Here is an 18,491-nt window from a genome sequence, read left to right as displayed (position 1 = left end):
CAGCAGTGGGACACTGTCCTCAAAACAGTATAAGAAAAAACATATATAAAAAGTTATTTTTACACATAGTACTTAAACATCTACATTATAAAGGAACAAGTAAGTATTAGGGTATGTTCACACGGCCTATTTACGGACGTAATTCGGGCGTTTTTGCCCCGAATTACGTCTGAAAATAGCGCCTCAATAGCGCTGACAAACATCTGCCCATTGAAAGCAATGGGCAGACGTTTGTCTGTTCACACGAGGCGTATATTTACGCGCCGCTGTCAAATGACGGCGCGTAAATAGACGCCCGCGTAGAAGAAGTGACCTGTCACTTCTTGCGGCGTAATTGGAGCCGCTATTCATTGACTCCAATGAATAGCAGCGCTAATTACGGCCGTAATTGACGCGGCGTTCAAGCGCCTGCACATGCCGGTACGGCTGAATTTACGGGGATGTTTTCAGGCTGAAACATCCCCGTAATTTCAGCCGTTACGGACCCCCGCCGTGTGAACATACCCTTACGAACTGTCAACCGGGAGTGCAGGCCTCCGGGTGACCGCCACATAAACTCCAAGCAATGGATATTTAAAAACAGTTTTTAGCCCGGAGGTGTAAGAACAAAAGAAAGCATTAAGGTGGGAACATTACAAAAAGGGAAGAAGGAAGCGAAAAAGAAAAAAAAAACGTTACATTTTTTCTTTATGAGACAATCCCTTGATTTTCATTGACCAAATAATACAATGAATAATGCTGCCATACGGTAACAAAATACGGCTGGTTTGAAAGATCTGCATGTCTGTACTTGTTTTTAAATCCAACTTATGAACAGACCCTACCACTAAGGAAATATTAGGGAATATTTATCTTGTCCTTTGTGCTATAATCTGTTCCTACTAAACATGGTGTGGCCTTGTACGGTCATATAGTACAAGAATATATATGTATATATACATATATATATTTATTTATACAGTATATAGTATTATGTACTATATATTAGTTAGTTATAGTAGTAACGACCCTAACAATGAAGTTAACATGTCATTTAAGCTGAATGGTCAACATTGTACAAGAAAACCTGCAATAAACAATGGCATAAATCTTTGAATTTTTCCATCTCCCCCAATAAAATAATAATAACAATGAATCAATAAGTCCCATGTACCCCAAAATGTAGTAAAACTGCATCTATTCCTGCAAAAAACAAGTCCACATATGGCTACATCGATGGGAAAAAAAAAAAGTTATGGCTCCTTGAATGCAGCAACACAAAAACAAATGATTTTCTTTTAAAAGGGTGTTTTTGTAAAACTTTAAGAAAACATAAAAAAAGTTACATATTTGGTATTGCCGTATTTGTACCGACCCATAGAATATAAGCCGCACAGTGAATGGCGTACATATAAAACGCAAAAAACCAATGGCTATTGCTGTCTTTTTCCATTCTCCTCCCCAAAAAAAGTTAATAAAAGTTAATCAATAAATTATATGTACCAGTTAGACTTCGTTCACATCTGTGCTAGAGCTCCGTTTCAACGTAGCTTTTCATCGGAACGGAGCCCTGACAGGCCGTTTGTCTACGATGTGCAAGGGTTCTGTCACTTTGATGGAATCAATACCGTAGTCGACTATGGTCTTGATTCCATCAAAACGACGGAACCCATACACAACGGAGAGAAACGGAAACCATTGGCACTGGATCCGTTACCATTGAAATCAATGGTGATGGGAATGGAAAGCTTTGGTTTCCGTTTGTGTCAGTCAGGGTCCCGTTCCGACGGAAAGCTCAGACAAAATGTTGGAACGGGACCTTGGCGCAGATGTAAACGAAGCCTCATGGCTATAGAAATGCGCAGATTAAAAAACTAAAAAAATTGCTTGGGCCTATAGGGCAAAATAGGCCTAAAAGTTAAGGGGTTAACGTCAATGGGTTTCATCCGGCACCAGTGCAGATCTGGCGCTTCTGTTTTTCTTGTTTTCTGTTCCTTTGAAAAACGAGCGAGGATGTCAACAGAGCCCTACCTATAGTTGTAACTCTAGCACAAAACAGACAATGCTTCATATTAGTCCACATATTCTGCATGAAGCACACTTATTCCCTGCAGCTAATGCTGGATGGAGGAAAATATAATGTGTCCATTAAAGGCTTTTTTCCTACATTTTGCTTTTATTTGAAAAAAATGCGGATGAGTTTCAAGTTGCTCTATGTGTGACTGATTTTAGTAAATTTGCCCTATTTTGTCTAGTAAAAGGCAGTTAAACCTTTAAAAGAAAATCAATAAGTTATCTGGGTGTGCACCACAAATAATACAGGACAGTGAATTTTTGAAAGCAGGCAATCCAAAACTGTATTAATGTTGCCATATATCCTTATTGGCATAGCAAAGCTGGCACCATAAACGTGCCAAGGTTCCCAACCTACTTACCAGAACTCTTAAATGGCACATTAATCTGGATTGTAAGGCTCGGTTCACATACCGTATGTGAGTTATACTATGTGCCGGATAATCTCCCTCGCATATGCCCAACATATCCATAGGGCCTCATTCACCTGTCATATGTCAAAAGAGTGTCCTTTTGAAAGACACCGGGCTTTTATGTGCTAGCATACCTTTTTTTCTTTTTGCTGTTAAGAATAGCGTTGTACATTACACTATTGTATATTGAGGAATACAGTAAAAAATATACAGGTTTTCCTCTGGCGGAAGCCTCAAACAGTAGGTGAACAGAGCCTTACATTCCACTTCCGGTTCTAGTCTCCTACTGCGCTGCTTATGTAAGTGTTGTCCTATATGTACGTATCTCAAAAAAAATGGCTGCTGAATTATCATTAGGGGTTCCGCCCTTGTCCAATCCTCTTGGAATAAAGGATTTAGCAGATGATTGGTCGATTATGTGACCTGACATACTCTGCTGTGCTGTACTAAATCTGATTGGTCAGAGCCCTCTCTACAGCTCCAGTCTTTAGACTCATTTACACACAAGGTAACCCTTTAGACTTAATTATTCCGAAGTGAAAGTTACTGAAAAATAACACAAAGACACACTAAAAAGGTAAAAAATATAATTTACCTGAGTGTCCACAAGGGAATATATCACTAACTAATAGTGATTACACTTCAAAAGAATTTAAAAATGAAGGTCACTTTATCCTTACCTGCTGTTATCTACGATATACTGTACAATTTTATCCAGCACTTTTTCTATCAATGCAGTGCGGACCCATATGTGCTTGAGGGCCTGTGGGGTGAGTGTGACCGTCCTGCTTGTGGTTGAAGTTTGCCTTTTTAAGGACTCCTGGCCATTACAGAAATTCTTCCTAGGAGAAACAGATATTTAAACATTTTAAAGTTTACTAAAAATAAGAATACATTTAACAATTTTTCTATATATATTTTGCAATAAAAATGGTTCTCCTACAAAGTCCATTGTACAGATACATTCACAATATACAAACATGAAAATTTGTGTTCGAATGGTGGTTGTTCTAATGGTCATAATGCCCATTTACAGGAATGTATTTCAATAAGTAAGTCCCATAAAACGCACGAGTCTCTATTGTTTGGTTTAAATTTGCACCCATTTTAAATATGAATAATGCATTTATAGTATTCACGTTAGGCTCTGTTCAAATCTGCGTTGTAGGCTCCGTTCAAATCCGCCATCGCAAATTTCATCAGATTTGATGGAAAGAATAGTGCAACATACATCGCTATTCTACCTGTCAAAACAACGTTAACCAAGACGGAGCCTGACAGACCCCATTTCCAAGTCAATGCAATTTGTTGGACACCAGTGGTATCCGTCATACAATGGATCTGGTCCTGCGTTATGGCTTCTGTTATAAATGGAAGTCATAACGCAGATATGAAGGGAGCCTTGAACCTAAGTAACAGCTATAGAATTGCTGTCACAGCCCTTCCATAGTACATGTATAAGTGTATACCTTCCAATATTTAAAAGCTGAACCCCCCCATGTTGGAACGAAAGCAATGCGGTGTACTGTTAACTCTGAGAGTATTATTAATAGTTGCTTATATAGCGCCAACATATGCCCTTTCTCCAATGGGGCTCACAATCTAATTTTACTATCTCAAACACACACTAAGGTCAGTTTCATAGGAAGACAATTAACCTATCAGAATGTTTTTGGAGTGTGGGAGGAAACTGGAATACCCAAAGAAAACCCACAAAAACACAAGGAGAATATACAAAAGCCATGCAGATGTTGACCTTGCCCAGAGTTTAAAAAATCCAAAAATGTAATAGAGCCTAGTGGGAAGTGACTTTCACTGCTGTCAGATGTAGATGTGGTTGGCTGTCTTCTGCTGGTCCTCACTGGCTCTGTTGTGACTGGGTCCGATTATCATGTCATGGCCTGAGCCCGCCGGTAGATTCTCCCATGAGCCACTCCAATCGTTTAACTGCATGGTAATAAAAGTCACAACTCCTGGACCTCATATTTATAATCCTCACACATGTCTAAATGAGAAGATGCGGGAACTGGAGAACCCATTTTATTTGCTATTTATACTAATTTTACTATCATTAGATTGTTATTAAGTTCCTGGAGATCAGACAATCCCATCTTATAGCTTCCATTATTACCTAACAACACAACATGATACCAGTACTTCCAATATCCTGCAGGCTGTATTGTAGATCTACAGCTAGCGTTTAATTAGATTGTGTGAATTTTTATGCCACGGTTTTTATAAATAATATAGTACCATTGGCATAACATAACATTTTTATTTAACCCTTTCATGACCAAGGGTCATTGATGCCCCTGTGTCCAGGTCAAATTTTCCATTTTTTTATATGCATTTAAACGATAATATCTTTGGAACCGCTTTGAATATCACAACTATTTTTACTTTGTTTTTAAAAAAAAAAAAAAAAACAACTTAAGAGGCTTTCATTTTCTATATTAGTTTAATTAATTCAGTGTTTTTAATTTTTATTATGAGCAGTCAAATCATTAAAAATTAAAAAAACAAAACATTTTTTTCTATCTATCTATCTATCTATCTATCTATCTATCTATCTATCTACATACACTGTAGAGCTCCGTAACAATTAGTCCTCTTCTCTCTCCGTCACCCTGGATCACTGTGAGGGGAGAGTGAAGAGGGCTATATACACACGACCGTGAAAAAAATGGCAGTTAGCAACGAAACAACTGTCAGTTTTCATGGCTGTTTTGCATCAATGTGTCTCAAAATTTTAATCCATTTCCCGGCCGTCTGACCGTTTTTAACCGGCATTTGCCATCTGTTTTTCATGGACGTTAAAAAAATGGATGAATTTTATTTGTTAGGATTTTTTGTCCCAACCCCCTGAAAACACCACAGTGCCCATGTAGATAGTGACTCAATACCACTGTAGATAGTGCCACATTGCCCACATAAATAGTGTCTGTACCCACATAGATAGTGCCCACTGTAAATAGTACCAGTGCCCACATAGAGCCACAGTTCTCCCTGTAGATAATGCCCACATAGTGCCACACACAATGCCCATGTAGATAGCGCCAGTTTCCACATAGATAGTGCCAATATAACGCCACAGTACCCAGGCTGTCAATGTCTATACACGTGCTAATTGCACGGGGCATCGGCAGTTAGAACGTATATAGCCGTATGGCAGTCGTGAAGGGGTTAAATTCCATTAAGGAGACAAAAAGATTTTCCTTAGACTTTTCAGTGTCTGTTTTCATCTTTCCCATCTGTATTTCACAGTTCAATTAAAACAGCTAATGCACCATATTATGAGTCTCACGTGATTATGATGTAATACATTCAAGGCTGAAATAAGTCAATGAGCTTTATAAGCCGTGCATGTGGGAATTAAAAATGTTATGTATTTTTAGTGGTGGTTTGTCAATTTTTTGGATGTGTTGCTTCAGTATGTTCACAACCCTACGTATTGGAGAGCTCAGGTATTTAGCAACATTCATGTCTAACATGTTTATGAAATGAAGCACACAGTCCCACAATCACTATACGTAGAATCGATGAGTCATAGTATAGTTAAAGGGAACCTGTCACCAGCATTTCAGCTATTAAACCAGCAAAACCTGGTTGAAGCGGGTGAAAAATCATTTTTATGTAACCTAAAATTATCTAAAATTATCTTCCAAGTCGGCTCTGTACCTTTAGTATTCAGGGTTTGTTTTTTTCCTGTGCTGTATGCTAATGAGCATAAAAGAGTCATATCTTCGTTTGAAAAGAGTCATATCTTCATTCCTCAAGCCTTTCTGAGTTTACCCCGCCTCCTTACTTTTGATTGACTGCTTATTTTTGATTGACAGCATTCAGGGTGGGCCAGTTTTCGGCGGGCATAAGAAGAGAAGTGAACGAGACTGCCGGATTATTACCATAAAAGGCGCAAAATGTTTGCAAACCGTTATGTACGGTCGGAGGAAGAGTTTAGGAGCGGGGATAATGGCAATGAACATTTGGCATGGCCAGCGAGTGACAGGTTTCCTTTAAAGGCAAGGTACACCTTCATAACCAAAAATATTTTTATTGTTCCAATGCATCTTAAATGAAAAATGAAGCAACTTTGAACTCAGTCTCAGTCTTGATTACAAAATTTCAACTAATTTGTGTATACAGCTTGTATGGTAACAGACTACAAACAAACCCTATGTAGTCTGATACTGCAGTAACTCTTCCCTCCATATGTCCCTTACTTTTTGCTACCTTCATTCGGTAGGGTAGCAAAAACAAGGGTACAAATAATAGAGAGTATGACTGCAGAATCAGACTACACTGGTTTGGTAGTCTGTAACCATGGAGATTAATAGGTCTGTATAGGAGCTGTAGACACAAAACAATAAAACATTTTTAATTAACACTTTTTGCAAAATTGCTGGATTTGTTATTTTAGATGAACTAGAAAAAAAAACTGGTTGCGAAGTTATTACTTTGGGCCTTAAATAGGGTGTAACTATTTTTGAAATGTATGGCATATCCACAGGCTATGCCATAAATGTTTGATAGATGCAGGTCTCACTGTAGCGCCCATGGCCACGGGCCGTCGGGTTTACTCACCTCCCGACGCCCGCAGCCATGGATCTGTGAGCGCTGGCCTCCGTCTCCCTCCTAGGAGATGCCAGCGCTCACTTCCGCTCCGTTCGGCTGGATCCCGTAGGGTGCGCGCGCACGCTCGCGCCCGGCCTTAAAGGGCCAGCGTGCGCAATTAGGAAATCGTCATCACCATCAACTGCCACGATTTCCTGGTCTATAAGAAGGCCCCTGGCCTTCTAATCTTTGCCTGAGCGTTGTTAGTCTTTCCCAGTCTGTTTCGCAAATGGTTCCTTAGTGTCTCCCGTTCCAGCTGTTACCCGTGCCCTGTTACCGTTCCTGTATTCCGTATTGTTCCTGTGCCTACCCGCGTTCAAGTGTCTTCTGCCACGTCAAGTGCCATCTGCCACTTCAAATGTGCCATCTGCCACGTCAAGTGTCTTCTGCCACGTCAAGTGTCATCGGATACTGCCCGCCACGTCTGGCGCCACTTGCCGCACCTGCCTCCATCCGTGCTGAAGCCACAACCACCGCCCGGACTATTTCAGGTACCCAAGCATACTGTCTACCATTTACTTCTGCTTAGACTGTGACCTGGTCAGCTGCCTCCCCGCTACGGCGGAGCGGCCTAGTGGGTCCACATACCCTGTGCCCATGACAGTACGCTCAGGCCATGGAACCCGCTGGCCAGCCCAAGACCCCAGTAAAGAAGATTCAGACAGAGATGCAGGACCTACGCACACGTCAGGATCAACTCCTTGAGGCGGTGAATTCTATCCTGGTCCGCCTGGATCTACTCGCTGTTCCACCCCCGGTTCTTCCCCCTGAAGCTGTTGCCGTGCCACTGCCTGTTGCTCCCCCTGTTTGTTCCGGATCCTCAGTTCCTCTGCCTCTTCCTCCTCGCTACGACGGTGACCCCAGAGCATGCAGAGCATTTCTCAATCAATGCACGGTGCATTTTAGGCTACGGCCTCATCTCTTCCCCTCCGAGGAGGCCAAAGTGGCATTTATTATCTCCCTCCTCGCTGGCAAGGCCCTCGCATGGGCGAACCCAATCTTGGAGCAACAAGGACCTGTATCCGCGGACCTAGCCTTGTTCCTGCAGTCCTTTCGTGCCATGTTCGAGGAGCCGGGTCGAACATCCACTGCCGCAGCCACTCTGTTGACCCTCAAGCAAGAAGGCTCCACAGTAGGGGAGTATGCTATCTCCTTCCGTACCCTAGCAGCCGAGCTGGCATGGAACAATGAGGCAGTGGTGGCGACCTTCTGGCAGGGACTGTCCTCTCACATCAAGGACGAACTGGCAGCCCGCGACCTTCCTTCTACCTTGGCTGCCCTCATCCTGTTAGCCACCCGGGTTGATATGAGAATCCGGGAGCGCTCTCTAGAGGTTCGTCAGGAGAGCCGGGCCCACAGACCAGCACCCTCTGCCCAGAGACCACTATTGTCCACTCTTAGTGCGCTACCTGAGGAACCCATGCAGGTAGACAGAGTCCAGTTATCTGAACAGGAGAAGCAGCGCAGACGCTCCTCTGGACTTTGTATGTATTGCGGCCTCAAGGGTCATTTTGTGCGCCAATGCCCACAGAAACCGGGAAACTCCCGTACCTAGGGTTGGTTGGAGAGGCAACTCTAGGTGGAACGTCTCCAAACGTTAAAACCTCTTCCAAATTGTCGATACCTGTGGCCATCGTCACTGGACAGACATCACATCCTTCCTCCGCCTATCTTGACTCTGGAGCGGCTGCTAATTTTATCCACCAGGATCTAGTGGATCGGTTTCAACTACCCACAGTCCGTCTGGAGAGACCCCTGGCAGTTGCTTCTGTGAATGGTCTACCGTTGCCTGATCCGATCATGCTCATCACTGAGCCGTTGACATTACGGGTCGGAGCTCTTAACTCGGAACAGATCTCCTTCCTGGTACTACCCAAGGCTATCAATCCTATCCTGCTGGGTCTGCCATGGCTCCGTCTACACGCCCCAACACTCGACTGGAGTTCTGGAGAAGTTCTTCAATGGGGTTCCAGATGCCATAGCCCATTGCCTGTCACAAGTCCGTCCTGTTGTGCTCCCTCTGCCTCAGTCACTCTCCGATCTACCTTCTCAGTATGCCAGTTTTGCGGATGTCTTTTGCAAACGAGAGGCTGAGACGTTGCCTCCACATCGGAATTATGACTGTCCCATTGAACTGGTTCCCAATGCTTCTCTTCCCTGTGGACGAGTATATCCTCTCTCCTTGCCAGAGACTTTATCGATGTCAGCCTATATCAAGGAGAACTTGGAGAGGGGTTTTATTCGAAAATCTTCCTCCCCGGCCGGGGCAGGATTCTTCGTTAAAAAGAGAGATGGATCTCTCCGACCCTGCATTGATTACCGTGGTCTCAATCAGATCACGGTCAAGAACAAATACCCGTTGCCACTCATTTCCGAGCTGTTTGATCGCATACGAGGAGCCAAAATTTTTTCCAAGCTAGATCTGCGGGGGGCCTATAATCTAATCCGGATTCGCCGGGGTGACGAATGGAAGACGGCATTTAACACCCGCGATGGGCACTACGAATACCTAGTGATGCCCTTCGGACTGTGTAACGCTCCCGCAGTATTTCAGGAGTTCGTTAATGACATCTTCCGAGATCTCCTCTATATGTGCGTTGTAGTTTATCTCGATGATATTCTAATTTTCTCCCCAGATCTGATGACCCATCGGAGGCATGTTCGTCAAGTTCTTCTGCGACTAAGAGAGAATCGCTTGTATGCCAAGTTAGAGAAATGCACCTTTGAAAAGAGGTCTTTGCCCTTCCTGGGCTATGTCATCTCGGATCAAGGCCTTAAGATGGACCCTGAGAAGTTAAAGTCTGTCCTGGAATGGCCACGTCCTCAAGGCCTAAGGGCCATACAGCGGTTCCTGGGTTTCGCCAATTTCTACCGGCAGTTTATTCCGAACTTTTCTTCTCTGACGGCCCCCATCTCTACCCTTACCAAGAAGGGTGTGAACGCCAAGGTGTGGACTCCAGAGGCAGAGTCCGCATTCATTAGCCTCAAGAAAGCCTTCACTTCAGCTTCAATCCTCCATCACCCTGACGTATCTCGGCAGTTTTCACTGGAAGTGGACGCTTCCTCTGTTGGTGCAGGCGCACTTCTGTTCCAGAGGAGCTCCAAAGGAAAGGCAGTAGTATGTGGCTACTACTCCAGACTGTTTTCCTCTGCTGAGCGCAATTATTCCATTGGAGATCGGGAGCTACTGGCTATCAAATTGGCCCTGGAGGAGTTGAGACATCTTCTGGAGGGCGCTGCTCACCCCATCCTGATCTTCACCGACCACAAGAATCTCACTTACCTTCAGTCTGCACAACGACTGAATCCTCGTCAAGCCAGGTGGTCACTGTTCTTCACCCGTTTCCAATTTCTCCTCCACTACCGTCCCGCTGACAAGAATGTGAGGGCCGATGCCCTGTCCAGATTATTTGAGATGGAAGACACGGTGGAGTCCCTTCAGACGATCATAGACCCATCCTGCGTTGTCACCGCCAATCCTCTGCAGCTTAGAAATATCCCTCCAGGGAGAACTTTTGTTCGGTTCGCAGACAGGAAAAGAATTCTCCGCTGGGGAAACAGTTCTAAACTGGCTGGGCACGACGGTGTCCGTAAAACTCAAGACCTGGTCGCTCGTCACTTCTGGTGGCCCACGCTACCTAAGGATGTTCTGGACTTTGTCTCTGCTTGCACAGTGTGTGCCTCCAACAAAGTGACTCACAGCAACCCTGCCGGCCTGCTTCAACCCCTGCCTGTACCCAGTGCCCCCTGGCAGCACATTGCTATGGACTTCGTCACGGACCTTCCTCTCTCAGCAGGTTGCAACACCATCTGGGTGGTGGTGGACCTGTTCTCTAAGATGGCACATTTTATCCCGCTGACCGGCCTACCCTCTGCTCCTCGACTGGCAAGTCTCTTCATTCTGCACATCTTCCGCTTGCATGGCTTGCCTCTTCACATTGTGTCCGACCGGGGGGTTCAGTTTACCTCCAAGTTCTGGAGAGCCCTCTGTAAACTCCTGCATGTGAGTTTTCCTCTGCCTATCACCCCCAGTCCAATGGGCAAGTTGAGAGGATCAACCAGATCATGGAAAATTACCTCCGCCACTTCATCTCTTCACAGCACGATAACTGGGTACAGCTTCTTCCATGGGCGGAGATTTCATACAACAACCACACAAGTGAGTCCACCACTTCCACTCCGTTTCACATCGTGTACAGTCAACATCCCAGAGTCCCTCTTCCTGTGTCGACTTCATCTCAGGTACCCGCTGCTGACTCTGCATATGGGGACTTCCTGCAAATCTGGCAACAGACCCGGTCCTCTATTTTGCTGGCGGTCGAACGCATGAAGCGAAAGGCAGATACTAGGAGAAGAGAGCCGCCTCAGTATCTTCCGGGGACTAAAGTCTGGCTGTCCTCTCAGAATATTCGCTTGAGAGTGCCCTCATACAAGTTTGCTCCCAGGTTCCTTGGTCCTTTCGAGGTCCTGCAACAAATTAACCCTGTCTCCTATAAGCTGCGGCTGCCTCCTACCCTCAGAATCCCTAACTCCTTCCATGTGTCCCTCCTGAAACCAGTGGTCCTGAACTGCTACAGCAAGACCTCTAGTCCCACAGTTGCTCCCAGCGGTCCTTCTGATGTATTTGAGGTAAAGGAGATCCTGGACCGCAAGAGAGTAGGAGGAAGGACTTTCTATTTGGTAGACTGGAGAGGGTTTGGTCCTGAGGAGAGGTCCTGGGAGCCAGAAGAGAACCTCAGTGCTCCTGCTCTTATTAAAAAGTTCCTCTCTCACTCTGGCCCCAAGAAGAGGGGGCGTAAGAGGGGGGATACTGTAGCGCCCATGGCCGCGGGCCGTCGGGTTTACTCACCTCCCGACGCCCGCAGCCATGGATCTGTGAGCACTGGCCTCCGTCTCCCTCCTAGGAGATGCCAGCGCTCACTTCTGCTCCGTTCAGCTGGATCCCGTAGGGTGCGCGCGCACGCTCGCGCCCGGCCTTAAAGGGCCAGCGCGCGCAATTAGGAAATCGTCATCACCATCAACTGCCACGATTTCCTGGTCTATAAGAAGGCCCCTGGCCTTCTAATCCTTGCCTGAGCATTGTTAGTCTTTCCCAGTCTGTCTCGCAAAGTGTTCCTTAGTGTCTCCCGTTCCAGCTGTTACCCGTGCCCTGTTACCGTTCCTGTATTCCGTATTGTTCCTGTGCCTACCCGCGTTCAAGTGTCTTCTGCCACGTCAAGTGCCATCTGCCACGTCAAGTGCCATCTGCCATGTCAAGTGTCTTCTGCCACGTCAAGTGCCATCTGCCGCGTCAAGTGCCATCTGCCACGTCAAGTGTCATCGGATACTGCCCGCCACGTCTGGCGCCACTTGCCGCACCTGCCTCCATCCGTGCTGAAGCCACAACCACCACCCGGACTATCTCAGGTACCCAAGCATACTGTCTACCATTTACTTCTGCTTAGACTGTGACCTGGTCAGCTGCCTCCCTGCTACGGCGGAGCGGCCTAGTGGGTCCACATACCCTGTGCCCGTGACACTCACCCGGCACCTATCTCCCGGACGGGGGTCCCCTGGGGCTAAATTTAGTAGCTTTAATGACTAATACATCTCTAGAAGTATATAAAGGGAAGCTTCCTCTTTTTACCACCCGAGCTCATCATTGTGAAATGATTTACTAAGTGTCAATAAATGTAATGCAGTCTTAATAGATTAGGACTGCTGTAGTAAATATGGATTTATAACCATTGCTTGTTACCACTGAGTGACCACTACACCCAGCCTCGTTCATGATGGATTTCCAAGCTAATAAGGCAATTCTTTCAAACTACACTTGCATTTATTTCAATATTCTCTAACATTAGACTGGAAAGTATATTAGAAACGTCTAGCCACATTACAAAAGCCATCATTAATCATTTTAGTTATAAAAATGTATTCCACTGGCTCAATTATTATTTGGATATATATATATATATATATATATATATAGATAGATAGATAGATAGATAGATAGATAGATAGATAGATAGATAGATAGATAGATAGATAGATAGATGGATAGTGTGTGTGAGATTCGTCAGTTGTTAATGAGGTAGAACAATTATAATTTTGTTCAGTTATAGTTTCGTGTTCAGTAATTTTTTAATAGTGAAGGTTGAAGTGAAACTTTAAAAGTTTAGTCACACTTACAGGATTTATGGAGTTATTGCCTGCCTTTTCTGGTCTTATAATTCCACCGGGCGGTCCTACTCACTGATTGACAGCTAGCTATCTTTGCATACACACTTACACAGGGAAGGCTGTCAATCATTCAGTAGGACCACCCACTGGACCAATAAAACTACAGAGAGCAGGTATTTAAATCAATAAATTACAAGTTATTGTAAGGGGAAATGTAGCAATAGCCGTCTATGTATTACAAGGGTCTGCCGGGTCCGCTAGGGTGGGAGACGCTCTTACATAGTGGCTCTCCATTCAGGCACATAGAAGCAGGACCCATGTGGGGGAACTGTCTATGAGGTCCATATGCCATAATCACCTCCCTTTTTTTTTTGTAATTTTCTAAACATTTAGCACTAATCTAACCAATGACATGTATACAGCCTATAAAAAGGTTTGATTGTCAAGGAAGGTGGACATCATGTAGAAATCCAGACTGAAGTCTCTAGATCTACTATTATACTCAAGTCTTCATCGATTTTTGCTGCTTTGCATGGAAGGTACTGTACTTTAACTGTGACTACGGCAACTAGTTACCATGTACCTTTAGAGTAAACGTTCTTACAATGTGAGTATTATTAGAATTTACAAAAAGAGAAAAAGCAGATATTAGACTGATGCTAATTTTATGGCAGCCTGCAGTACGTTACGTTTCTCCCCTACTGCGAGAAAATATTACATGGTACGTGACATCTGCTCTGCAAACACAAAATTACTCAAGGATGTGCCCCTGAGCACACATTTCTGGCTTTCAGTCCAAATCAATTAAATAACTCAGATTTCCAGTATGCACTGGAGGAAAATTTGGTTTAAAGTAACTCATACTTTTTCCAGATCTGAGACATTTTAATATTTTATGGCATTAGAAAATGTACACAATGTTTATATGAACCATAGGAAAAGGAATTCTCACAAGTGATGAGGTCCTTAAAATTTACATGCATAGGACAATGCTTTCATTACATTAAATATATATGTTTGTTATATTGAAATGTTTATTACAAAGCAACTACAAAACCAGCGTGGCATAAACATCCATCAGTTGCCCACTTTCAATATTGGCCAACATAGAACAAATGCAGAACGCAGTCGAGCTGGATTGTGTTCCAGGATTGTCATAAAAAACAAGTCTACAACGGACTATAACAGACCAGTAAGATAAGGCAATGAATTTCATAAAAGTTGCAGAAGCACATGTAGAAATCAGAAATTTCTTGTTCACAGCAGTATTTGGGTTTACTATTTTCCAAACATATTGTATGAAAGGATTGGATCTGTTAATGGATCCCATTTTTTTTTTAGAAATTTTTGAATTCGTTTCAACACATTCCATCAGGATGTAACTGGACCAAAAATCCAGCATGTTCTGTTTTCATTCAAGAAATACTGCCTTTTTTCCCCACATTCCATAGAAAATACGATCTTATGTGCCCAACCTTACGTCAATAGCAGATGTCGGGGGAAAGAGGGATCGGCCAGGTTAAAACCAATGATGAAAATGGAGGTGAATTTGGGACTACTTCAGAATGGGTAAAATAAATAAAAGTTTGGCATGACCTATAGGTACTGATTTACGCCAAGATTCGAGACCACAAAAAGAGTTAAGAAACAATATATCCCAGCATAGTTGGCTATGTATCAATGGTGACATACGCTCTGCTCTGTTCACACTGCATTTGCAGTGTACGTCAGCGCTATACATTGGGAAGTACTCCCGCTGTATAACTATGGCGGAAGCCTTTGACTTATGCCACAGTATAGCATACAGTGGCAAATATCACCCATTCACTCCTTTTATTAAAAAAAAAAAAGAGTGCGGTTAAAAAAAGGTATGACAGCACTCTTTTGCCACTCTTTTGGCATATGTCCTGTCAATTTTGCGTACCACCTACCTACACATTGTTGCAAACCAAGTGTAAATCGAGAAAGTAGCAGGTGTCGCTAAGATCTGCAAATGATCAAATTTTCAAGCACCTAGCTCCAATCTGTGGCATGTGGGAGGCATAAAAGACAGATTGAAAGTAAAGTTTTTTAGCCACATGAACCATAAAAATCGGCTCAAGTGGTGTGGAATGATTGTGCGATGCCTCCTGTTCATCGACGTGCCAGTTATCGCCACTTGTTGGAAACCGAGAGGGACAGAATCCTTGACCTGAGAGACCTTGGTTTATCACTCCAGCAGATCGCTATATGCCTAGGCCGAGATGTCAGCGCTGTTCAAAGCTGCGTGTCCTGGAGGTTGAGGGAACAATGAACCGAAATGACATCAAGAGGTACACGGAGGATCATCTTATTGGAAGAATGGCGCAGAGCGATCCATTCATTACTGCAAGTGAAATTGGACGTCACATCCCAAACCAAGGGCGGCAACCAGTGTCAACACAAGCCATCAGATGGCGTTTGCATGAGACTGGGCTTCGACCAAGACGTCCAGCTACAGATGTTCCATTGACCACATGCCACCGCTCCCAAAGGCTGTCATGGTGCACAGCAAGACGGCAATGGAGGCTGAAATGGAAGTCTATCCTCTTCAGCGATGAGTTCCGCTTTTGTCTCGGACGCAATGATAGCCTGAGATTGGTCTGGAGACCATGTGGGCAACAACATGAAAAGGCCTTCAAAAGGGAACGACACAACGGTCCTACTCCCAGGATTATAGTGTGGGATGGCATAATTTACGGTAGCCGGACCCCTCTAGTCTTCATTTCAGGTTAACACATTAACAGCTCAGCGTTACATTGATTTGGTCATGGAACCAGTGGTACAGCCATATGTCCAAAGTGTCCCAGAAGCCGTTTTTCAACACCAGGCCGCATGTTGCTCGTGCTACTGTGAGCAGCCTCCGCGGCCTTAACGTGCTACCATGGCCTGCAGCCTTTCCGGACTTGTCTCCCATTGAGAACATGTTGGACGTCATTGGTCGGCAATTGCAAAGGGTGCTGCCAGCAGCAAGCTTGATGATTTGTGTGCCCAAGTGCATTCAGGGTGGCATAACATTACTCAGACAACCATTAATAACCTAATTGATAGCATGCCAAGGTGTGTAAGTGTGTGTATTTCTGCATGTGACGCTCATACTCGATACTGAATAACTCAAGATGTTTGGAAAATTTCAATTTGCAAATCATTAACATGTCCTTCAATCCTGTGATTTCCATAGATCCAAAACTCTCTCATCTTGGTGTAGCAATTTCAATGTTGAGAAGTGTGTATGTGTGTATATATATATATATATATATATATACGGTATGTATATGTATATAAAATAAGACTCCCTCCTACAACATTCTCAAGTAAATAATAATGTCATTCACAAATCATTTGCTAGTAATAATTTTAATTATGTCTGTTAGAGTTTAGAATAAATCTTGAAGATTTATTAATGTCACTGTTTTTAGCATTTATGGGATCTCATTGGGTTTAGCAGCAGGCGTCACATAGGGACATGTTAATCATAAAAGCGTCATCTGCTTGGGTGCTGTTTCATCGCCATAGGGTGCAATATTTTTCTTTGATGAATATATTCTTTACTTTTAAATTAAGTCACATTCATAAAACTTTTAGGCAGTTATGAGGAGATTAATATAATTCATTGATGTAAATTATCACTGTACTGTGACAGAAATGCATTTTTCTGTAGTTTGATCATATTATTACCATTTAAAAAAAAAAACAGTGATCATGCCAAGAAGCAGGTGTGAACTGGGCCCCTAACGCACAACGATAGTTCAACTAATATTAATACTCTTGATCCAGGTACTATGCCTTTGGGTAGTATTTGTCTCATATATATATTTTTATTTTTGCAGAGCCTGAACTTACACTTTCTGGCACATGGCCTAATATATGACCTATCATGATCATTCAGGAAATGGGCCTTCAGACACTGCCCTAAAAGTCAGTCCACCCCTGCCTAGCAGAGCATTCAAAAGAGCAAACATTTTCATGGTACTTCCATATTATATGTAAATATAGTAAAAACCTCCCATAAAAATCCAACCTACTACCACTCCAGTTATGGGACATTTGTAAGTTGTACATAGAAAATATAAAGTACTTCATTTTGCAGACATAGGTTATATGGAAAATCTGGGACTCATTAAAATAGTTGGGAATTCAGGACTTTTGTAACGGGGGAAAGGTTGTGTACTCTCAAAATTCGCTAAAGCTAATTTTGCATTTCTGTTTGGCTTTTTCCGGAAAGCCAATGTATCGGAGTACGGGCCCATAGACTTTCTATTGAGCCCGTACTCCGATACATTGATTTCCGGAAAAGGCCGAACAGAAACGAAGCGGCTGAGTGCTCACAGAAGCGCTTCTGCCGCTTCATTTTAGCGATTGGTGGGGGTCTCAGTGCTCGGACCCTCACCAATCAAAACTTCTGAAATGTCACTATGACATGTCAGAAGTTTGTCGAACGTTTAGTTACACTATAAAAACAGATATGAAGGAAGGTGACAGTCGAAAAATGAAACTGAAAATAATGCAGAACACATACAGTACACACAAGCTACCTCACTGAATCAGAAGGGAAACTAGCGCCATGAAGTACTAGTGCAGTATTTGTTTCCTTATCCAACTAATCTGAACTCACTGGACATACAGTGGCCCACATTTACTAATATTGTCTAATAGTTAGACAGTGTAAACTTAGACCAGGCAGGCACAAAATGTGCAAAATTTATCACCGCAGTGCATGTTGTATTATAACCCAGATGGTGAGGTAGCGCCCCTTACCATCTGGGTCACGTAACTACACCGCATATTATGGGTAAGATATTGACAAACTACTCACTAGACTCTTCACTTGCTTACATAACCTTCACCGTTCATGAGTATATTTAGGTCATATATTGACTACCCACCTTTTTGAGTACCAGTGGTGGTCGGTTACTTAGAGAAGGATTTTGTTTTATGTGGTCCTTTGCTATAGTAATACCGATTATGTAAACAACCTATATTTTGTTTATTGCATTGTATATGTGGTGATACTTTGAATATGAAGGTGGTCCAGATACAGATTCTGTTTTTAGATTCTCTGTAGTTTTTATATGTAATAAATAAATTTTCTATTTTTTTTATAAACTATAGTATTGACTCCTTTTTCTCAAGTATATAACATTTAAAGCATGTAGAATTTGTTACCCTCATGTAGAAACCACAAACTCATAATGATCTTAGAACTCTATCAGAAGTATATTTAATAATATAATA

The 18,491-nt window shown here is 43.2% G+C and overlaps 1 protein-coding gene across 7 annotated transcripts in view; it reads right to left on the bottom strand.

Annotated features, from left to right (window-relative positions):
• SGSM2 (small G protein signaling modulator 2) overlaps nt 1-18,491 on the bottom strand; it is a 337,147-nt gene that overhangs the window by 89,926 nt on the left and 228,730 nt on the right. For all 7 annotated transcript variants that reach the window (XM_075854221.1, XM_075854215.1, XM_075854216.1 and 4 more), the window contains one exon: nt 3,146-3,307. In XM_075854221.1, the coding sequence (XP_075710336.1) occupies nt 3,146-3,307 (162 nt within the window). The remainder of the gene's footprint in view (nt 1-3,145; nt 3,308-18,491) is intronic.

The sequence above is a fragment of the Rhinoderma darwinii genome, chromosome 2 (genome assembly GCF_050947455.1).
Source record: "Rhinoderma darwinii isolate aRhiDar2 chromosome 2, aRhiDar2.hap1, whole genome shotgun sequence".
Lineage (NCBI taxonomy): Eukaryota > Metazoa > Chordata > Amphibia > Anura > Rhinodermatidae > Rhinoderma > Rhinoderma darwinii.
This window is presented reverse-complemented; position numbering and strand designations above follow the sequence as displayed.